At 39.2% G+C, this 24,498-nt stretch overlaps 1 protein-coding gene across 1 annotated transcript in view; it reads left to right on the top strand.

Moving 5' to 3' along the window:
- The window catches only part of ADAMTSL1 (ADAMTS like 1), a 365,777-nt gene that overhangs the window by 219,464 nt on the left and 121,815 nt on the right, over positions 1-24,498 (top strand). Inside the window, exons 5-9 of the mRNA XM_086629918.1 lie at positions 1,745-1,871; positions 7,870-7,944; positions 11,674-11,831; positions 23,094-23,205; positions 23,821-23,959. Of these exons, the coding sequence (XP_086486044.1) occupies positions 1,745-1,871; positions 7,870-7,944; positions 11,674-11,831; positions 23,094-23,205; positions 23,821-23,959 (611 nt within the window). The remainder of the gene's footprint in view (positions 1-1,744; positions 1,872-7,869; positions 7,945-11,673; positions 11,832-23,093; positions 23,206-23,820; positions 23,960-24,498) is intronic.

The following is a 24,498-nucleotide window of genomic DNA, read 5'->3' as shown; positions in this document are numbered from 1 at the left end:
ATACTTAGAAGCTCTGTTTGGAGTAGTCAGAGTCAAGATAATCTTAACTTTACTTCAGCTATCTAACCATTATTTGTCATGGTGTTTCTAATGTGATAAAATGTCTCTTGCAGTCCTGGTATGACTAGGTTTTCAGGGAAATGTATCATTTATGCCTGACTGTTACTCCATTAGCCCTCATTAATTCCCCTGGAGACGTCATAATATAGTGCAGAAGCATAGAAGACTGACCAGTTCTGACCCAGTAGAAGTGGGTAAAGTCAAAGAAATTTGATGGTAGCTTTCATCAAGCCTGAATCTAAACTCATAATTATTTAAATTAAATCAATTGTAATATCAATATGACGGATAATCAAGGAAAGTACTATTGTGCCCCTAGTAAAATAATGATGTTAGAAATGGGAATTGAATTGCTAAAAGTAAATACTGCGTATTAATCAAAGCCTGCATTTCCACAGGCAAGTGAAGAGAAAGTGTCAGCCCAGAAGTACATCTCACCATAGCAGAGATCTGCAATTCTGCATACATGCATTTGCACAAATAAGGAATAATAGTTTGAATGTTTAAGTGGGCAAGTTACACAGGCAGCTTTTATGAGAATGAATGATAAGTGCCCTGTTTGATCTTACCAGTTTCTAAGACCCAGCTCTCTGATTTAGCTGAAACTCACAGATGCGGGGAAATTTAAAGTCAAAATAAACATTTTATTTAAAAGTCCCTGTGTTTTTATATACTCTCTGTTTTACTAATAGTCTTAGCACAAATTCTTTAGAAGTAGAATTTATACACAAATGTTTTTTCATTGCTTACTTTGCACGCCAAAATGCTAGAAGGCCTTTCATTTTCTAGCATGTATAATAAAGATAATTATAACACTGTATGGACTTGCTTAATTTCCTAGATTTCAATTGTTTATGTCTAAAACTCATAACTTGGTTCAGAATTCAATGTTCAAACAGAAGGCCTACATTAGCACTGTGCTACATAATTTCGTATTCCATGTATTTAATTTTAAAAGTATTTAATTACAAATTTATATTTGATTCTCCTGGGAACTACAGTGTTTTTCTAAACTGAGAAGCCTAGTTTATCTATTCAAGTTTTAAAATTTTGAACCAAGCAATTCGCATATAAGCATAAAGCCAGTTTCAGAGCAGGTAATCGAATTTCTGACTCTCAGTTCTTTTGTTTTAACCATCCCTCCTTCTTTATCAGATCTTTAACTATGCCTAAACACAGGGATTGATAGTGTGGAATGGGATTATTGTCAAACATAATTAAAACCACATGGTTTTCCCAACTGCATAGCAGGTAAGATTTCACTGAGATCTCAGCCATGTTACTATTTATCTGTGCTGCTCTTTACTTTTACCTATCCGTCTGCTTCCTATCTGTCTTCTTATCTATTTCAGGGGTTTTTCTTTGTGAAACTCTAAGAAGTGTAATTTCTGATAGGACTCTGACCAAGAAATGTTCACAATGTCCTAAAAAAACAACTTCCAACAGTACTCTTTTTCTTTCTCTGGACTGCAAAAGTCATTGAGTACTAACCTGCTCACTATCTCACGTCTGAATTCAGTTCAAACTCCCAGCCAGATTTGCTCAACCTCTTTCATTGCTAAGGTACTTTATGGCCCTCTAGAGATACCGGGAGAGAGATTTGGCCGTAATTAATTGCAGAGATGGATCCAGCAGTCAGTCGGTAGGTGCTCACGTTGAACTGCACATCTTTCTTTCTCGCCAGATCGTTGGCTGTGACCACCAGCTGGGAAGCGCTGTCAAAGAAGATAACTGCGGGGTCTGCAATGGTGATGGGTCCACCTGCCGACTGGTTCGAGGCCAGTACAAGTCCCAGCTCTCCGCCAGTAAACGTAAGCTGTCCCTTCTGGTGAAGTGCCATTTTCTCTTCTTAGTGTGATACGTGTTTCTTGCAAGCTAGGTTTCACCCCGCTCTTTCTCAGGCAGTTCAATGATCACAGTCAGTCTGGTTGTCCTCACAGTTCCCTCCTTCTTAGGTTACATCAGTCTTGCTCAGACTACAGCTCTGTGGGAGTGGACAGAGGATTGTGGAAAGGCGCCACCAGTGTATTCCCCATCTCAGCTAGCTAGTGGCTTATGAGGAGCAGGAGAATGAGAAGAACCATCTTTACCCATGCTGCTCTGGCTGTATTAGTTGGCCAGGCACAGGACTCAGTCCATGCTGCTCTGAACAGGGTGGCTTATGCTGCTCAGCAGCAGAGGAGAGTCCTGGGGGGGTGGCAGTGCCAACCTGGCACAGTGCTCCCTCCCAGACCTACTTCTGCAGCATGTCTGCCTGGAATGCTGAGCATGGTGGCTCCATCCTAGGGTGGGCCTAAGTGCCTCAGTCACCAGGAGATACTTATATGGATGGGTACGGATGGATGTGGGCTTTCCCATGCACTGATCCAGCTTCAGCAGAGTGATACAGCAGCATTAGTGTGCACTAGTGACAGGGTTAATTTACCCTGAACTCCAGGCAGACTTTTCAGTCTGGTTACAGCACCACAGATGGTGCTGTAAAAGTTTTGGCATGAGAGGTAGGTCATGTCTGGTCGGTTTGAAGGAAGGGTGAAAAGGTAGGTGTAGTGTCATGTCAATGTAGACACACCTAAGGAATCAGGCGTGCTAGTCTGCAAACCTACCCCCAGCCCTACTCAGTGGCATCAGCATTTAACCAGATGAGCTCTACCATTCTGGAGCACTTTTTCCAGTGCTGCATAGCACATGATCTGAAAGATTCAAATAACAGTGTGATATCTGCAGAAAGCTCTGTGTGTACACTTGTGGATTCCTATATAGGTAACATTCCATCTCTGTGAGGAGCAGTGAGAGGTGCTTTTTACAAAACTTTTCTCTGTAGAGAAGCAGCTGTGTGGGTATGGAGCACAGTGCAAGGAGCAGGAGATAGCACAGTGCACCTCTGGGTCTGCATTTGCTAACTGAGAGAGAGAGAGTGGGAGAAAGAAAAAGAGAGGGAAAGGAGGAAGGGAGAAATTTAGGAAGGAAGAAATTTAGGAAGGAAGGAAGGAAGGAAGGAAGGAAGGAAGGAAGGAAGGAAGGAAGGAAGGAAGGAAGGAAGGAAGGAAGGAAGGAAGGAAGGAAGGAAGGAAGGAAGGAAGGAAGGAAGGAAGGAAAGGAAGGATAGAGAAAGGGAGAAAAAGAAAAACAGAGAAAGACAGAAAGAAAGGAGGAAAGGAGGATGGAAGGAAGCAAAAAACAAATGAAGGGACAAACTGAAGAACAAAGGGAGAAAGAAAGAAAATAAAAGAAAGAATGAGAAGGAAAGAAAGGAAGAAAGAAAAACTATTTTGTGTGAAGAAAGGAATAATCCTCATAAGAGTTCCATTGCTGAAGCAGAACTGCACATTAGAGGGCAAAGGAAATAATTCACAAAGATTTAGCAATGGAATTTCACCTCATTGTTACTGTTTCTTCAATGTGCCTGAACAGATTCAGAAATCTCCAGGCTGCTTGAGGCATGACAGTATTTGTGAACTTCTTTGGCAAATGTCATTTCCTGTAGGAATAATTCATTGTTTTTCAGTTGCTTTGTGGTAGAAAGGTGCTCCTCTCCTTCCTGCTGAGGATAAAGGCACTAATGTATTATGCATAGTACTAAAATGTTAACAGAGTCCCTACTCCAGTGGTTTCCTGTTAAATGTAGGGAATGCTAAGAGCAGATGGCAGAGAACGTAGTCTTAGAGTGAGACAAATTTGAAAAAAATGTTGAGAATGGATTGTTCAGGCACATCTGCATGCAAATAATTGTTATACAGAACTGAAGTAGATAATCAGATTTTGTATGCACTCTGTATGAACCATGTGTCATTATTCTCTCACCTGCTGTAGACATACGTGTTGTTATGCAACACAGTACAAATTTCAAATATGTCTAAAATAAGTGCTCCTTTAAACTGGCATGTTACAATTGTAAATGCACACTCATGGATCTCCTTTACATGTGTGAATTAATATGAATTCATTTGGAAGTTTGCTTCCAAATTGTTTCTGTACATGCTGGGAAAATTTGAGATTTTAAGTGTTGAAAAGCTTTTAAAAATCTGCTCTGTGTTTGTTTTCTGCATTTATCCTCCTCAGCACTGTTTAAAGACCTGTCGTTTTGGTACTTTGTCTGTGTCAGCATCTTGCTTATTTGTTACTGTGAATGTATCTACATAAGCATATCTAGGATCAGGGCCTGATTTTTTGTTGGAATGACTGGATTACATTTGGCTAGTCAATAACTTAAATCCAAGTTATCTCTATAAAATAATCCTTGTTTCTCAAGGATTATGTCTATTTTGACTGTGGTATGAACAAGGCACTAAAAGCCTATGTGAGCCAGACTGCTATGCAATGTAAGAAAAATCAGAAGGGGTACGTGCAGCAGTGCCCAGATACCTGCAGAGGTGTTCTGCGGGCTCACTTGAGATTTTTGTTTGCCTAACAGAGCATGGAATTCAATTTTGAGGACTGTGCCAGGGAGATTGAACAGTGACCTTTACTCCATCACTATCCCAATAGTTTCTGAAGTTGTTTATATCTCAAAAGCACCCCAGACACAGTCTTCAGCTCGTCATACTAAATTCATTTTCCCTTGGTGCTCATATCCAGTTCCCTTCTCCATGCTGTTTATATCATGCAAAGGCATAGGAGAAAGATAGTACTAGAAAGAAATTCATAGAGCTTTTAAACATTTAACACTTGCTACGGGAACAGCTTCCTCAGCATTTATAGGGGTAGTATACATTTCCCAGTGGCCTCAGAAAGAGAAGCATAGCACAGCAGGAGGCAATGTGACTTTGAATTCTCTCTTACATTTGTATGAAAAAGGAAGGACCTCTGTCTATGTTGTTTCAATTTAAAAAAAAAAAAAAAAAGCTGCAAAAGACTTGTTTCATTTCAGAAATATCCTTTTCTCTTAGTCCTAAGATTGGGTCTGCCGAAAGTAGTTCTTTCTTTTTTTAATAAGATCTCCCTTTGGAAAGAGCATATGGACCTTCCTATGGAGATGAGCTGTGTTTGTGCAGGCTTCTTTGTATTCACCAAGGAGCTAGAGAATTCATCCCATAAGTAATGGGTGAACTCCACTGATCACCTTGTGCAAAGCTAGTATTTCTCAAGAAAAGGATTGACATCTACTAGTAAAGTAGATTACTTTCAAAAGAGAATTGTAGAAATTACTATGCTGAGGCAGAATAGGTATTTATCCACTTACTCTTGCATGGTTGCCAAAAATAGATGCAGTTCCAGATTTCTGTTGAATATCAATAGTAATGTCAAAATGGAAACAACTCCATTTTTCATGGTGAGAACAGACAGTTGGACCATTTGGACAAAATCCAAATTCAAAATCCAAAACCAGAAGAAAATGATCTCTCAGAGGAATCTGATGTATGTACCTGACATATAACCTTTGCCTAATTCCTTGCACTTTCTTCACAGCCCTAGACCACTGCCCTCTCAGTTAACTGGGAGTCTCCCTTGCCTCCCTATGTATCTTCTCTGGAAGAAGCCAACCTCCTGTTAACACCCTTTGTGCCTTTTCTTCAGAGTGCTACCATGGCTGCTCCGCAATCTGCCTCTCTGCTTGTTGTTGGAGGGAGCTGCTGTGACTGAATATTACCATGCTTACTTTCACATGTCTCTTCACAGGAAATGTCTCCTTATCACTGTTAACCTCAGGAAATTATCCTTCAGTCCCTACTGCTTCTGCTTTGTGAAAGCAGGAAGCACTGTGATAAGCACAAATCCCACTGAGCTTTGCATTTCACATAAAGTGTGCTAGGATTTCAAATGGAGAGCAACGACAAGATCAGGCGAAATATAGTTCTAGTGATACCCCGGGGCAGAAGAGACATGCTAAAAATATATTATATATAAGCTAATGTGATCTTTAAACCATCCAATTTTCCTGTGACATACCCGTGAGTTGTTAACTCTCTAGCATAGAGCTCATAACTAAAGAGATAGTCAAATGTAGTAGTTATGTGTCCCCAAAATGGACAAAATGTATGTATCCTACTGGATATCTTGAATATGAGTGCCAAAATGGCACCAAGAGAATCAAAATTATGATATTCATATTTAATGAATTCTGTAAGACTTTAATATTTCTTTTCAAATAGAAAATTCAAATTCTGTGTAGAAATGAAATATGTTTATCTTTGCTAATTAATTTGATATCAGAGATGAGTATGAGCAGAGTATGTGTTGAATAGACGTTAAGCCCAGTTTTACAGAAGTCCTAAGACAAAATTTCCCTATACGTTGAGGAAACATATAAAATCGGATTTTGAAAATGAAGACAAGATTCAGAAAAGCCTGGGCAAGTGAACAGACTTTATCTCCACACAACTCTTTTGACACTCAGAGATTTATCAGGCTGCCTACACTTGCCCCCTCATTTCTGGGATATTAAGAGGTCATTTCATTCCATAAAGCTCTGCAATATGAGTGTCAGAAATTCCTATGATGCATGACTGAATTTAACATTTAAGAGAGTTCTAGTTCACATTTCTGAGATATTATAGGTTTGGATGAATAAATGTATTGTTTAAAAGAAGTCCCTGTTTCTCGTAGTTTTCCCTCTTTCTGTTGCCTTTTTTCACTTTTTGACATAAAATGACATTAATAACTATTTGCCGGTAACTGAGAATCCTGATTTATCTAGGCTGAAACAGTTTTCCTGGTTCATTCTGGTCAGAAACTTAAGGTCCAAGCTCATATGTTTGGATGAAAGATAATATGCTTTTATTGGCTGAGTTAGCCTTACCTGACAAAACAACACATTGCTTTGAGAGCAGAGCTGTAATTCTTGCTAGTGGGCATTACAGGACACAGATGTGAGCAATACTAATGAACATATAGTGAAAGGGGATTCATTTCTCTCACATTTACCACATCTCAAAACAAAACCCTGTTAGGCATGCATAGTCTTTCTTTCCCAACTTCTATTTATAAGAGAAGGGGACAGAAAGGACAGAGAATATAGGCATGCTGGTTAGCCCAGGTCAGCGTTTTCTGGACATTCACTCCATGACTCAGGCATAGAGTTGGGAGCATTTTCTAGCATCTTTCCACACCTTTCCCTCCCATCTCCCTTCAGGAGATTACTGAGGTTGCTGCCTTTTTAGAAACGCTGACCTAACTAACTTTCACAGCAACATGTGACCTACATGCTAATTTACACCTTGGTTTAAATCCAGTTGGCAAAGCTCCTAAGAGCTTCCATAGGTGCAAGATCATGCTCTAAGATCTGTTTACATGGCAGTCTAATGGACTCCTGTTTTTCCAGGGGCTTTCTGTTAGTGGTGTGGAAGGGGAAGCAGAATTATAGCACTTCCAGTCATTAAAATAAAAGGTGTGAAAAGGAAGGCATGCCTGAGGGCAGTGGGAGCTCATCACTTAGCATGGGCAGGGTCATGGAGAAGCTGTAGGGTGCAACTGGGAAAGAGTCAAGTGAAGGAATGGGCTGTTCTGGTTAAACATCAGAATGGGCTTGTGCTTCCCTTCTTCGCCATAAACATCAGTTCAAAAGACTTGGAAGAGGTGTCAGTGGAGTCGTGGTGAACTAGAAAGCTCTTAGTTACCCTTGAAATCCAGAAAGGGTTGTAAAGAAGAATAAAGAAGATCAACAAGTGTGAGTTCTTCTAAGTAGAAGGTTATTACCACATTTAACAAGTTCTTTTTTCAGATTTTTAATTTTCTCTCATAGTTCATAGAGTTGTTTAATTGGTCAAAAAGCTTTTCTTTTGACTGCCTTGTAAGCAGCTATTTCACCACTCATTTGAAAACACATGGGATTTTCTTTGCTCATTTACTCCATGCTTTTCTGCTTTCCTGCAGTGGATGATACGGTGGTTGCTATTCCTTATGGAAGTAGGCAAGTTCGCCTCGTACTGAAAGGACCTGATCATTTATGTAAGTAGAAAAAGTTAGTATTCGTTTGTTTAAGAAAGCCTTGCTAACCAGCAGTGCTCTGTTTACACTGTGGTGTCTGGTTTCCCTCTCTCAGATCCCTGATTTCAACACAGGGATGAGCCCTGCCCTCAGAAGCTCTCCTCGGACCCAATTACATCAGTGGTGCATGCTCTTTCCAGAGCAGAGCTTGGCCAACATTGCAGAATCCTTTACCCCTCCATAATTTTTCAGTCATTTCTGTTTGCTTATCCTTTGGCTGGCTCGCTTGGTGCCAAGTGCTTTTGTTTAAAATTAATAAAGTGTATCCCACTGAGTGAAGAAATATTGAGGACGGTAAAGTATAATCTTCGCTACAGCTGAGCTTAGCCATCGAGCTGCTCATGACTTTAACACACTTTCTGTAATGATAATCTCTCTCACTCCTGTAGATGCACACACACACAAGCACATGCACACAAAGTCACAGTCTAAAGATCAAGACCAACATACACAAGTCAAACCAGGCTCCTCAGTAGTGAAATTTTTCCAAGGAGTTAAGCCCACTGAGTGCTGCTAACCCATCCCTTGGTGGCTTTAACACTTCCCTGCTTCATCTGACAGGGAGCTGTGTATCCCAGCAGCTGCGTATCCCTCTTCTCTGGGAGAAGAGTCTCAGGATCCGAGGACATGCTGGGAGATATGATGGCAAATCTATTTCTTTCATGAACAGAAACCCTCTGCGTCCCTCTTTCTTACCTCCCAATGCAGTAGCTACTCACAAGTTGCTCCTTCTTTCATTGTCAGCGAATGAACACTGGAGGGTTGGTAAATGGGATTTACTGTCAAAAAAACCACAAACTGTACTGCATAATCTCTCAGAAGCACAAAATTATTGTAAGATAAGTAGGTCTCCCCTTCTCCTTTTCCAAAAGGTGATAAGGCTTTCCTGCAGCACGGAACAGTTAGAGCTCTTTATGCTTGTCAGTTTAAATACAAACATTAGTGTCGGCAAGGAGGTGAAACAGCAAATCATTCCCAATCTGTCCAGATTTCTTTCATCCAAAGAACTTACACTGAGTGGCAAAATAAGAGATGGTTTATCAGTCCTGTTCTGTAGCTCACTGCTTGTGTTGAGAAAGCAGTGGGCATGCCATAGCCTTTCAAGGGTTCTTGAGATTTAGAGCTGTGAATAAAGACCAGCAAATTATAGGTTATAAACAAAGAAAAAATATATTATATTTTTCTAAAATGTTCATATGCTGCCTGTACTTCAGTTTTAAGTGACCCTTTGGGTGTTCCTGAGTAGCTCCAGTGTGGTTGTTATTACTTTCCCAGTAAATGATTTGCACTTTTCTCTCCTGTCTTCTTTCCCAGTATGGAAACTCTCTTCCAAGGTAGAAAAAATTTGTACTTTTATTATTTTTTCAGTGAAATTGAGCAATAAGACAGCTTAGAGACAAATGAGATTTTAGCAGGAGAGATTGATCTAAAGCTGTCTTTGCTTAGGCCATATCACGCTTCAGGACAAAAAGATCTGAATCAGGACAAAAAGACTTGAATCAGTGAGGTTTGCCTGAGTCGCTGGTTGAGAGTTAGATCAACTGCTCTTTGTAAACACGAATAAGTTCACATACATCTCCTTCTTGTTTCGGATGTCTCCATTAATCTTTCTGCTCGCCCATCAAAGGATTTTATATGTGTGTGAGCTACAATCAGTTAGGGAGGAGGGAGTGTTTTGCCCTGTGAACTTTGATTGTGGGAGAAGTCAACAGGAGGCCGATTATATATACACAAGCCTTAAAGCCATCTTTATCTCTGATGCACACAGTTTTGCCCAGAAATAAATATATGGCTGACTGCATCACAAAGGAAGAGACTAGTCTCACTAAAAAGCCAAGGAATTCATTAATACAGAGCAAATTCTTAGTGTACTGCCTCAGCAATTTCCTTAATGAATTAATTCCCATAAGCCATCCTGAAAAGCAGTCTAATTTCTCTAATTAACAACAGAAAACATGCTAATAAAAACATTTCTCTCATTTACCATCTCTGCAAACATGATTCCGTCATAGATTAATACTTTGTTCCCATTTGTCGTGGTCTATATTTTGCCTTAGCTGCCTCTCTGCGTGGGAGAAGATTTTGTGCAAAATTTCACAAATACATGTGAAAGCATTACAGCTTTGCAATCCTTCATGATGAAATGCATTGTCATTTTGAAATAACTAAAAGAGTTTACTGCTGAACGTGCTGTAAAGTGTAATTTGGAGTTGGTGGGGAGGCTAGCTAGATGATGGAACAGTCCTACTTTCTGACTGTTGGTTTCCATTTAAGAAATGATTTAATAGGTTTATTACGATTTAACAGCCAGAAATAGCTGCTACCAAACAGCATCAAAATTAATGGCCACTTTTTGGGAGCTGTGAATACAGAGAGAGACAGAAGGAGAGCTCAGGAGGGTTCAGTATTCGCCATCCCTTCCCGCTCCACTGGGATAAATCAGATCACTTCTGGAGAGGAGGCAGGATTGCTGACATCGTGATCTTTCTTTCTTTCATGGATGCCTTGCTTTCAATTAATTGTCTTACCACAGCAAAGTGTGGTTAGTGACCCACCTTTGAACTGAAAGAGGGAACAGCAACTCAACAAAGCCAGGACTCATGGGGGAAGGTCTGAGTCATGCTTCACTGTCCTGGTTTTAGCTGGGACAGAGTTAGCGTTTCTTTTTGGCAGCTAGAAGAGCTCCGTGTTTTGGTTTTACTCAGAGGCTCTCTCTGAGAAGAATGCTGATAGCAAGTTGATGTTTGTGGTTGGAAGTGAGACTCCAAGGACTTTTCAGTGTGCCGGAGTGCAGAAGCACGGCGGGATGAGGGGGGAGCATAGTTGGGACAAGAGGGACACGATTCCCCTTGTGATTTGTGGTGGAACTTCAGATTGAGAGCCAAACTGGCCAATTAGTATTCCATATCATGCAGCGTCATGCCCAGTATAAAGATGAGGGTCAGCCGGACAGAAGGGCTTTTGCGCTTTGGCTCTTTCGACGCTTTTGCTCTTTTGTGCTTGCTGCGCTTTTGCTCTGTTGTTTTTCTTTCTTTTTCTCTCTCTCCCAGTACTCCCGCTCTCAGAGTACTCTCTCTCTCTCTCTCTCTGCCCCTCTCTATTTCGGGGCCTCGTGTTCGTCCGGGATTGCAGCTTTGGGACGAGATGGGCTGCGGATCAAAGGGGGTGGTGAGCATCTACACTGTGTATTAAATCATCTGTATTAAATTGTTCTTATCTCAACCCACGGGTTTCCCGTTTGTCCTTTAATTCTCTCCCTCATTCCTGGGGCTGGGGGAGGGGGAGTGACCGGCTGTGTGGGTTCAGTTGCTGGAGCGGCCTAACCCACAACATCCACATAGGAACAATACTTACTAGGAGTGAGTTAAACGGCAGAAAATACGCCTAACCAGGGATGGATTAATATTTCTGGAAGAGAATAAAAATATGACCTATGGTGAGGAGGTGAATATGGAGCTAGAAATTCAAGGGTTGTAGAAAGCCAGGAAGTAGACGGAGGAGAAAAAAGAAAAGGAATGTATGGGAATGTGAATCAATTGTGGAAAAGAACAAAAAAGTTGCATTATCACTAAATTAGGAGTCCAATCTGTACCACCACTGTTTCATGTGGGTTTTCTTTTTCTGCTCTCACTTAGTCTTACTTCAAATTATAACGCTGTAGTTTCCTCTTAATTTATTTGTGTTTGTCAGATTTGGAAACCAAGACTCTCCAAGGTGTGAAGAGTGAAAACAGCCTCAGCTCTACAGGCTCTTTCCTCATGGACAACTCTAGCATCGATTTCCAGAAGTTTCCTGACAAGGAGATATTAAGAATATCTGGGCCTCTCACAGCAGACTTCACTGTCAAGGTGAGGGTCATTGGTCATTGACCTCTTAGAGCAACGTAAAGTAACACAAGATGCGTTAGAAAGACGAGAGACATTTTTCTAAATCTTAGTTTTCGAGTAGACACGTGCCACAAAGTCTAGTCCAGGCTAGCTCTTGAACTCTGCTTGAAATTCTTTATATTTAAATATCTGATGAAAGACTCATTGGACACTCCTCAGGAAAGAGACTGAGTGTACGCCAAGAAAGGCATACCCAATGTGTGCCCAAAAGAGAAAAGATGAACTCATTCCAAGAAAAGGCAGATTACTTTCTGTGTGTGCTGCTGACATACATATAAATCAAGGACATGCAGCTTGCTTTGTCTGTGACAAGAAAAAAGAAAGAAAGTCTCTATCTTTGGCCAATAATTTGTGGGGTTTATACTAGTGTAATTGCACAGAAGACTGTAAGAGAGGGGAGAATGAGGTCCCCAAGCTCGAAAATAAATGGGATGACTTTACTTGAGAAGTCATGGTGTCATTTTGAAGTTCTGCTTTGTGTTGCACTGGCAATAAGAATAAAATTGTTTCCTCCCATTAGAGCATTTCTATTCTTCCAGGTAATATAAAACACATTGCTGGAAGCAATGCACACATTCTGTAGGAAAACACACATACAAAAATGAACATTTGGGAATTACAATAAAATAAATCCTTTTCCAGTAGGTCCAAGGAACTTGAAGGATTTCAGCTGTAAAACTGTAAAACCTGTATCATGTCCAGGACTACATAAATTTTTTGCTGTGGGCCCCAGAGGTAGATGACATTTCCTTTAGCCTAGAGCTGATGGCAGCTAGAAGTTTGAACAGTGAACTGGAAAATACGCTAAGTGATTGGGTTGGGCTAAGCTGGACTGGGCTGGAATGGGTTAGCTTGGGAAGTAGCAAAGCCCTGCAGACTGTCCTCTATCCATCTTAGTATGTTAGCAGCACAAAAAGCAAGCTGAAATTATCAAGACTGGTTCACAAGGAGAAGCCTGACCTGAGGAATGCATTCCTTTCTCTTTGAAGGTCAGAATGAAAGTGCTTTAACAAAATAGATGCTGGCCAATTCAAAATGTCTAAACCACCTTTACCTGTATTTCAGATGATATCCAGATGACAAACGTCAGTGCAGTGTAAACAGTACTGCTCACTTTGCATTATTTGATCTTTTTACATATTTGAGGCAGCCTGGTTAGTTAGAACCTACCTGTTGGGGACAGCTCATCATGTAGACCAGTGGCCCTGAAATGGTAACAGGAGGGTTGGACTGTGTTCCTGGTATTTCTACTGTTATCTTTTATGGCAGGGAAAATACCTTTATCCCTTGGTGCTTGCATTTCCTTCTCTGTCAAAGAAAGCAAGGTAAGAAGCTCTGGTTAAATCAAAGGCAGTACCCTGCTTGTATGATGGCTGCCTGGCCAATATGAGTGTACAAGCTTGCTAGGCATGAGCAGAACAGACACTGCCGAGTTGAGATTGAACTATTTTAATAGTTCTGCTGTATGTTTGCACCTTTTGAAAGTCGGAGTACCATGGCTCAGCAGGCGTTAATTTATTGACATAACCGTTGTCTTAAACGGATATTAGGAAAATGCACAAGCAAAACCCTGTTCACGGTTGTAGGATCTTTTCTGAGGTTGGTATTATATTTTGCCTTGGATCAGGCACTTAAAAATTCCTTGCATTTGAATCACAGTTAGTTTTTTAGTAAACATCTGTAGAAGATGCTTTAGACATTGCTTCATGCAACAAGGTCATTATTCTGTTACTGTGGTATTTAATTATTTTTCTAACAAAATTTTTTAGCTTCTGAATATTTTATTTGTTAGATTTTGTTGGATATAAGAGTGTACATACAAATAAGGCTAATACAGGAGTACCAAAATGCATGCATACCTTTCAGTTATGTCAGACTTGGCAACTGCTTTCCATACTTAACTATAGCCATGATTATTTGCCTTCATCTGGTAAAGGTAAAGTACTATTCTTTAAAAAATCAGACGAAAGACTTCTCTGTGGTATTAGAATGTTTTCCTGAAAAAGGAGAATCTCTTGGGGTGTCACAATTTACTTTCTTGGGATCAGGCAGTTCTTATGCAAACATATCTAAATAAATTTGTCGATATAGCAAAACTCTGTTTTAGGATCGTTGTCTCCAGAATGACTGTTATAATCCTTTTCAATTTACCCCGAATGTTCATATTCAGTGAGGTGAAGTTAGACACGTGGATATGATGCAGAACTAGAAACTCAATATGGAAGTTGACTTTTAAGTTTCTTTATTGATGATGTGGAGTGCTTTAAAATTGCAAGAATAAGCCTCATGCTGTTCTTGTAGGAGCTGAACTGTATAATTGCTAAATTTCTTGACTTTGTAATAGTGGTATGTTCCTCATGTGCTGAACTCTTGACAATCTTTTCACAAGATATGTAAATGGTAAACATGATTCAGTGAAACAGCTCTCTTTTTAAAAAAAAAATAAAATATATATTAAAAAAAAAAAGTGTTTTACCACGAAATGGAAGAAGAGCTGGAGTTTTTCATGTTCTTATTTTTTATGTTCATAGTTTAAGAATTATAAATCTTCATTAAAAACTTTTGACATTTGAAAGGCAGAAGACCTGGAAAAGACGACAAACATAAATTCCACTTGAATTGTGTTCCCAAATTCTGAGGATTTCCCTATTTTGATGTACTTAATACAAAATTCGGATTCTAGTGAATAGCAATGCCTTTTTCCTAAAAGAATAGTGCCATATTTGATAAAATCCTGGTGAAATGAAGGCCAGTTTCGCTTTGTTCATAGGACCTGCAGGGACCAACATCTTTGCATCAGAGATGTGTAGGGTTGGATGCAAAAATATTTGCCCGGAGGCTGTCAAATATATCTAGATTAGGACTGGATCTGTATTGATGCTGTCTTTTGTAGTGCTAGGGCTGCTGATGGAAGAGATTATCTAGCTATTTTTTCATGCTGGTGGTTGGGGTTACTGCTGGCTGATTTAGAAATGGTGGAGACTGGGTTGCCTTGGGCAGAGTTACTGCTGAGATTAGGATTTTGACCACCAGTTGTCAAAAAAATCATAAAATAGAGCTCAAAACTGGATGCTGAGTTATGTAGAGCACTAGAGCTAGCCGGACAATTCTTATCTCAGTTGTGATCTAGCACTCGCAGAAACTACAGGTGAAAGAAATGTATTTGATTAGAATCCAGGTTAACAAAAGAAAATAAGGTTGAAGCTCAGCCTAGACTTCCTGGACTTGCAAGGGCATGCAGGAGATAATACACGTACAGGCAGCCAGCTGGCAGAGAGGTTGATGGACCTTGTCAGGCTAGGACCAGGGCTGAATTAAATAATCACTTTTGAACCAGAAGCATACAGATTTACCTTGTGGAATGAAACAAGACATTACTTCAACACTCACCCTAGGTCAGAGGCCAAAAGATGCAAATCTGCTCTAAGCAAGGATCTACTGTGTATGGCAGGCTTATTGTTGGATTTGAGACATATGATTATCGTATGAGGATTGGAGGTGATGACAGTAAGGGTATTCTGTGTAATTTAGTTCTGATGCTGGCAAAGGTTTCCAGAGGAGATTATGCCTCATATTTGGGAGGAGGCTGCAGGTCAGGCAGGAAGTGGTGAAGGATCTAGTCTTGGAAGTACTGACAGATCAGAGTTAGGATTGTGCTCCTGGGAAAAAATGAACTAGAATTAAGACTGGACACATAGATATAGTAAGAGTTAAAGTTTAGTTATGACTGAGTCGAGTTTTGTGTTATCAAGGTTAAGTGGCGGAAACACTTTGTTTAATCTAGAAGAGATCATTAGAATATAATCCCTTCATCATAAAATAATACTACCTCTTGAGATACATGTTTTTCTGAGGTCACTTCTGTAGAGTGTAGATTGGACTTACCTGGAAGCATTTCTTTAATATGATCTGTGTCACTGGCTTTTGTCAACGTATGTTTATACACAATACTCTTTTTTTTAGCAATAGTCATAAAACTCACCCATTTTGATTTCCAAAATACACAATTGTAACAATTTCTAGGTCAAGCTGACAAGTAATGAGTAGCCTGGAAAAGACCTAATCATTATTTATCTTGACTAGATCTTGTGACAAGGTCAGAAACATTCTACCCTTTTTCTCCTATTTTGGCAAATGTGGTAAAATTTATTGAAAGCCATACAGCAGTCTTCTTGAAAACAACATACAGATTTTATTCCATGTCTACCTTTTTTTCCTGTTCAATATAAATTATTTCAATTAAGAATCCTTAGAACAAGATCACTCCTAATCAACATATTCCAACCATAAGTGCATTGGAACTGCTGTACTAGGTCAAGCAAAAAATCTCCTTCATTCAGGTTTCTGTTTCAGAGAGGAACTGGTTTCAGATACCAAAAGAAAGAGTGCAAGAGACAGATCAATGTTACCCGCTGCTTGCAGACCCTCCTTATTGACCCTCATGTTGCATTTGGACTGTTGTGACTAATGACTCAAATAAGCCACTCTTCAGGAATTTCTGTAGGCCCTTTTGTGCTATATTTGTCCTTTTGACAACATTTAGCTAGTGGGATGAGTTACACGATGAAATATGCATTGTGTAAAATAAGAAATACATCCCATTTTTAAACCCTTGGTGCAATATTTTCACTGTTTCCTTCTGGTTTTCCCATTCTGAGAAACAGAAAATTATCACTACTGTTTACCTCTTTTCTCCTTTACTTCTATATTTGAGATCTCTGTCACCATCATTTGTCTCTTTGCTAGTGTTCTACTCTACTTAATCTTTGCTTTTATCCAAGATGGCCCATATAAGGGCTATCTTTATTTCCCTTCTCTGTCCTTTTTCTGATTCCACTGTGTTTATATATTCATAAATTTTATAATATACATAAACATGTAAATTGGGACTAGTATTTAAATATATATGTACATTTTGGAAATACCCATTTCCTATAAATAAATGTGTAGTTTAATAAAAGGAAATCAAATTATTTAATGTTTATTAAATATAAATAAATTCGTTATATGATATATAAATATACATGTTGAGAAAGTGAACTATACATACAAATCTGGACAAAAATGTATTCTACTTGGCTGTGTAATGTTCTCTCCTTCTTTCTTCCTCTCTGTAATAGTCTGTTAATCTTTTTAACTGTTGCTGCACAGAGCTGATATTTTCAGAGGAATGCCTATAATAACCCTACTATCATTCTGAGTAGTGGTAGCTAATGAGAATGAAATTTTCATATATAATTAGCATATATAATAAAATGTTTTCTCCAATAGGCATTATTTCTTTATTACTGAAGCTGAATTTCATCTGCCTAAGCTTCAAGTGCTTTCACAGACGTTTTCATTTTTAGCTACTGTTCATCATTTTTTTTTGTTAGCAAACTTGGTCAGCTCACGGATGACCCTTTATCCTGTTCATTTAGGGTATGGCTAACCACTCATGCCCTAGGACACATCCCCGAGGGATTCCACAATTCCTTCGTCCATTGCAAGAACGAGCTATAGGACCATTTTCTATTACCCAGTCATCAGTCCATGGGAGGATCTTCTTAATTTATGTGAACTTTGTCTAGGACCTTTGTTGAGGGACACAGAAGAAAACTGGTACTTAAGCTACCTTTATCAGTGTCCCACATGAATCTTTGGCAAAAGAAACCACAATGCTCAGAAAGCATCATCCTCCTCAGGGACTCATCTTCAAGTTCTGTTCTTTATTTTCATTCTACCTGCTAACCCCATAACGAGGGCAGAGATTATTGTTCTGTGGTTTCATGAATTACTCATGAAGCCCTTTCTAAAAAATCTTGTTGCAATTTTTTATCTGCTTTCCTGTGGTTTAAACAATAGGTTGTTCATGAAAATAGACTAAAAGTGATCTCATGTACTTTACATTCCTTTGCTCTTCAAAGAGTACGTGATTTGAAACTACTGGGTGGATGCTGTTTGGATCTGGACATGTGTTACCGTTAATCTTGCATACTTCTTTAAAATACTACTGAACTGAAGTCTACTGTCAAGTTTTAATTTGAGGCAATTTCTTAGGCATGTTCTTTTCTATTCCTTTGACAAATTGTTCTTTGTAGTTTTTCTTTTCTTTTTCTGTAACTTTTTCCTGGTATCGTGTGTAAATTCCCCAAGCCTATTTATTTCTAAAATCAGTCAGTTTTAAGTACTATGAAGATTTGGTGCCAACCTCATTCAGTTTTCAACATTTTAACAATTTATAAATTTTTTTTGGTAGCAAACATTGCCTTTTTATTCTGTTAATTTTATTTTTATACTGTATCTATCACAACAGGACCTTATTTTTTTATATTAATTCCTTAGATTAATTTAAAGTTAATAAGTATTCTGTAGTGGGAATTAAAGTGGCTTGCTCAAAGGTGAATTCTCTTACCCTGGGAGCATGGTGTTGGTGGTGAAATGGTCTTTCCATAGATGAGTGGGGTGTTATGGGTGGTATCCACAGAGGAGATTCAGCAGGGCTGGTTTTGGTGTGTTTGGGGCTGCCCTTGGTTTTGTTGAATAACTTGTCTTATCGTTTCATAAGCTTCTGCTTTTGTTTCGTTTAGTACTGGATTCTGTACAGATTATAATAGCTGCTGTAGCTGATACAGGAGACTCTCTTGTGGCCAGCTATCCTAGTCAGTCCATTGCACTGATTTGCCATTCTATTTTGTTCTTCGTTGAGGAAGAATAATTGAATTTGAGAAAAGATTTGAACCTTCTAGCTTTCTGTTTCAGCTTTGTGAGAGATTTAGTCTGAAGGCTTTTTAACAGTCATCACCTAAAAGAACATAGCTAAATCCAAGATTGGGGCATAATGAGCAAGTTCAATTCAGAGATGCTTTGTAAATCATGTAAAACTGTGATAATGTAATTTCACAGCAATTTTTCTGGCTCATTTAGAGACTGAATGGAGAAGCGACAGAGGGAGCTGTCTTCCATATAAAGACAACTCCAAAACCAAGCTGGTCTTGGACTATCACAGGATTATCACAATCAAGGGACATGGATACAGAAGTGGACATGTTCCCTGGAGCTCAAAGGCAGAGCACCCTTCACTGTTCCAAGGGAATTAAAAGGCAAGCTCAGAGGGGTCATGGTGTAGTTCCTGTATTAGACAGTACACTTGAAAGCCTTCAGCATCTCTCATGACTCACATTTTTTTGAGCTTTTTATCTTATTTTAGGCAAATTTGTAAAATTATTTTCATATGACAATGTCTGGCCCTTATTTCTGCCTCATGAACAAATTATCAACAGCAACAAATCTCTTGCACATCCTCCTTCTTTTTCAATGTAAGATGTCACTGCATACAAACAAACAGGAATACTAAAGGACTCTAAGTAGAGAAAGGAAAGCATGCTACAAAAATACTTTGGTTTACTGGCATGAAAAGCACAAAATTATGTATGCCACATACGGATAGTTGTCCATACTTTCATCCGCAATTTCTTAGTATGTTACTTGGAGGACTTCAATGTTGAACTTCTTATTAATAAATCAAACCAAATGATTTGGGATTTGACACTTGCAGAAGGTATTTATAATAATAATGTGGAAAAATCCATTACGACTTTTGTAATAAGTGTGGTGGCATGGAGCTAGATCACTATAGACCAGATCAAATTTTGTAAGACAAAAGATGGTATGCAATAATAACTTATCTTTCCTGTCCTCAGTTTGGGACACATACACAGACAAGGAAGAAATGACATCTTTCCTCCTCCCTTAACACACACAGCTTCCTAAAATGAGAACATCTTATTGAATACACTTTTAATGGCCCAAATTTACAATTAACTTTGATAATTGCTTGGTTATCACCACTAGTTATAAACTGGTGACTAAATTTCACAACCCCTCAAGTAAACTTAATGCAGTTTCGTAGGCCAACCCATGTGTCTTCAGTGAACATAAACAAAGATTTCGGGCATATGTTGCCGAAAACAAACATGAAAGGGTTGGGCTTTTGGGGAATTTGTTAGTTTGTTTGTTTTATGTGGACTAATTAAATTGGGGGCTATAGAAAAAACAACACAATACAAAAGTCAAGTCAAATATTGCAGTCTCTTGGTCACAGGACAGATCAGAATAATTCAAAAAGATTATGCTGCTTTTGTATTTGAATTACGAGGTCTGTTATTTTCATCCAAATATCTGTGGGCATCTCCAAAATCAATACTGCATTTTATAAGCATTTTATCAGCCCCAAACTCCTGGGCAATGGCTTATGCCTCTGTTGTACCATCCCAGACAGTAATTTACAAAATCAATTTAAAAAAAGCAGGGTACAAGCAATGATTTTTTTCCAAGGTCTTTCTGCAAGAAAAGACGGTATCTCTGTTGCTAGTGACTGTAGGTTAGAGAGTTAATTTTTGGTGGATAGTCTGAGGACTCTAATTAAAACCAACTCTGTATAAGACTGGTGATATCCTCTTGATCTTACAAAGTGGTAAGGGCTGCTGTGATGTTCAGAATACTCCAAACTCCCCTGAAACTGAAAGGAAGTCAAGGACAATGTCTAGGAGGTTGTAGTGCACAAATGCAGGGCTGAGTGCTCTGCAAGATCTGAGTACTTCTGCTGCCCACTATTAATAAATTTATATAGGATTTTATTTGCAAATATGATGAAAGATTGCCATTTTTTCTGGTTCAGTGACCTAAGGATGCAAAACTCACTGTCAGTTAGAGGACTAACTAAGGATTCTCAAGTATTGGCCATCTCTTTTTGAAGCTCTGGCATTTCTCGTAGCTAGCAGTGTGTTGCAAACACTGCAAGGGTAAAAAATTTCAGCATACTCCAGAGCTGAGTATTTCAATGTGTGGAAGTTGGCCCAGTGCAGCAAACCCAAGATATTTCTCAAAGCATTTAGCTATCAAGTCTCAAAGACTTTGAGTTTTGCAAGGCTCAGGCAGCCACTGATGTTTTCTCCTGGACCAAGATCTTAGCTTTAACAAACTGTCAAACAAAATCAAACAGAAATTTTTGCTGTGTAGAATCACCATATATTGTTCCTCTTCTACTTACAATACTCCTTAAAAAAATAAACGACACTGTGCCTGCTTCTTTCATTTGCTTGTTTTGTATCATTTTAGCTTGCGGTTGTGGCTCATTGTAATTCTTTCCCACCTATGTTTTTATCATGGCTGTATGAGTAACTTCCACATTAGGCTGGAAAAGATGTGCATCTGTCTTTTCTCCGTGTCAAAACAAACGGGTAATTCTGCAAAATGTAGGAATAGTCTGTAGGGAGAAGAACTCTTCTGCTTTCCTGATTTTTTTTTTTTTTTAATGTGAGCTCTTTTTCCTCCCCTTTCTTTTATAGTAGTCTCTGTGTGAGCTCTTGGTCTGTTCTTCATGATTCACTGAAGGCTGTATTGCTGAGTAGATCTTCTGGATTTAAGAATCACTGATGATCCTTAAAAAACAAAGAGTAAGAGCAGGATTCTCCCTAGTGAGTGCTTTTTCTGCACATTCAGATCAGAGACCTCCCCGAATGGCTTCCAGCACAATAGAACATTTTTCCCAGGAGTGCATGAGGCTTTCATGAGCCCAGAAAGTCCCTTCTGAAGTGTGTGATTAATGCACCATCCCCACACAAGGAATTAGATATCCTGTTTCTGACACACAGACTCAAACGATATTAATCCGTGCAAAGGGCCTCCTATTTGCTGAAGAAGCTGTATTGCTACAGCTGTATTTTTTTTTCCTGTTGGGAATTTACGTCACTGTTTATTCTAATTAGAAAAGGGCAGCCTTAGTCTCAGTGGGCCAGATCTCTTACAGCCATCAATATATCCTGCAGTGTTTTTGCCTTCCTCATTCTCTGCAAGATACACTTTGATTTGTAATCATGTTTCTGTCCATCTACAGGGGAAAACAAAACAAACAACCCAGATTACGCTGTTCAGCTCAATTTGTCATATTTTTGCTTCTGTTTCACAGTTTACTCTTTGACGATGTCTCTTGGTGTTTGGAAAGAGAGAAAAGGAAAGGCAGATTGGAAAATGGTGTTTCCAAAACAGGGCAACTTGTTCAAAATGTTGGAAGCGAAAAAGGAGGCAGTACTGAAACATTTTAAGCTGTCTGAAGAAAGGAAGAGGGAGGATTGCTTCTGAGACGAAGAGTACTGACTTGGAGAAGGGTCCATCTGTTCTTCTCGGGATCTGGCAGTTTTCTCTCCTGCGATAGCATCATGCTGCTGATGCAGAAATGCCCAAGCAACACTGATACATTATTATATCCTAGGACAAATAACCAAGAGAGGCTTTTAGTAGCAGCATTGTTGTTTTTCCCTTGTCAGCTGTCTATCAAAGACTCAGAGGTAAGGACAAGGGATGCCCTGAAGAGATTTTGAAGTCCTAGGAAGGATTTTTGCCTAGGCCAGGTGCAAGGGGTGCTGCTTTAGCAGTGTGAACGTCTCTTCTTATGTCGCTCCTTGGACCACAAACTGTTGTTTACATGGGAAATCCATTCAGCACACAAAGTGCTGGAAGCATAGTGAAGCTCAGGTGGCCTAAAAGTTGGCAGTGTTTCTATGGTCTAAAGAGTGTTTTCCAAACATGCACTTAGCTCCATCCAAGAGTCCATGCCTATGACTGAAAGGAGCATTTTTGCAGCAAAAATGAAATAAGCAGAAGGATGGCCTTATAATAATGACAGTACCGCAGAGAAGAATGAAAAAGAGACCTCACCTCAGAAAGAAAAAAGAAATCTTGAATCAGAATTTTTATGCTTTTTTATTTCTTACAACATAGCCTCCCATTTTTAACTTTGAACTATGTAGTATAGTATACATGGTCTCCGAAGGTGTTTGGGAAATATTAAAGATCTAAAATCCATGTCAATGTGGCAGGGAGAGCAGGTAGTGGTAGGTGATCCTCTGATGGAGTAAAGATCAGTCCATATATACTCTGTCACTATAAAATTGTTCTGTACCACCAACAGTGCATTTACCTTGCATTCATTATTTCAGAATGTGGTGTCAGACTGGTCAGAAATGCTACTGATTGTGCCTGGAAGTTTATTTGACTGTGTTTTGCAGCCAAGATTTTGCCATCGATCTATGCTCTGTTTTGCGCATTTGATTTTCCTGTTGCAAAGCGTCTCTGGTGTTTCATGTAGCTGTAAGACATCTCAGAGCTGCAAGATGCATGCAGCAGAATGCTTCTTGCCAGTATTTATGTCAGGTTCACTCTTTGGCATTATGTCTTTTTCAGATCCGCTATGCTGGTGCTGCTGACAGTTCAGTTCAGTTTATCTTCTATCAGCCTATCATTCACCGATGGAGGGAAACTGATTTTTTCCCTTGTTCAGCATCCTGTGGTGGAGGTAACGAATTACCATTGTATTCCAGAAACAGTCATCTGCATACAGGATCTGTCTCAACTGCTGCACTGAGATTTCGACCTTTAAAATGGGCGAAATCTGAAAATGAAAGTAGTTCATCTAAATGAAGGGAGGATGCAGCAACAGTGGTAGTAGCCTGTAGATTTTTTAGCATCCAGAGTATCCAGGCTCTGTACCTAAAGTATATTTTGATATCCACGTGACTGCATCCAATGCTACAGCTGTCAAACATAAGGGCTGGTGGGATTTAAGCCTGCTTTGGAATCAGATGTCTCCATTTGTCCCCATCCCCACCAGCAGCTTTACCCTCTGAACGGAAACTGAGAGAATGAGTCTTGGTGACCCAAGAAACCTCAGCCCTCGTTTTTTCTTTTTACTCTAGGCTTCTGGATTTTTATTTGACCATGCTGGTCTTTTGTTTCCTACTACATGTGATTTAAGTTCTTGTTTTCGATCTGGTTTGTAATACAGCTTTGTTAAGTCCAAAAGTGCTGATATTTTCAGTTCGCTTTTTACCAAACGGGGATGTAAATGCACTTCAGAGAGAGACAGGAAGAACAACACGTCATGTATTATTTCTTCTGCTGTGTATTGCAGGTTATCAACTGACATCTGCTGAATGTTTTGATCTGAGAAGCAACCGGGTAGTAGCAGACCAATACTGTCACTATTATCCTGAAAATATCAAGCCAAAGCCAAAACTTCAAGAATGTAATCTGGATCCCTGTCCTGCAAGGTCAGTTAGCTCTAATTTTAAAGAGACTGGGCTTTAAAAGAGTAAAATACAGTAGCAAAATATCCTGTTGCTGTTGCTTACAGTGTCATTTAGCTACACAATTCAATCCCTTTCTCATCCTGAGGATGTACTGTGTAGAAAAAGACCTCTGTTTAGCACCTCCACATTTCAAAGATTGAGTTGAAATGGTTGTTTCTTCCCTTCACATTGTGTTTTGCCTCATTAAATATTATAAAGTGTGACAAAACAAATTGTCCATGATAACATCCCATGATCAACACATGTCTCTTAAGAGTTAGTGAGATGGGAAAAGTTCTCTTGGAGTAAAAATGTTGCTACATCACAATCAGAGACGTTATTTTGATGGTGTTTTTACATTGTCTCCTTAATAAAAAGCTTACTTGCAGTCATGACAGCTTGTAAGAATGTAACACGGGAATTTGTTCGAATTATCAACACCCTTTGGCCCCACACGAAAGACTCCTCTCTGCGTCCCTGCCAGGCATTCTGCCTCAGAAGATTAATAGTAAAAAGAGTAA

The sequence above is a fragment of the Tauraco erythrolophus genome, chromosome Z, assembly GCF_009769465.1.
Source record: "Tauraco erythrolophus isolate bTauEry1 chromosome Z, bTauEry1.pri, whole genome shotgun sequence".
NCBI lineage: Eukaryota > Metazoa > Chordata > Aves > Musophagiformes > Musophagidae > Tauraco > Tauraco erythrolophus.
The sequence above is the reverse complement of the archived record's forward strand: the minus strand, read 5'-3'. Positions and strand labels throughout refer to the sequence as shown.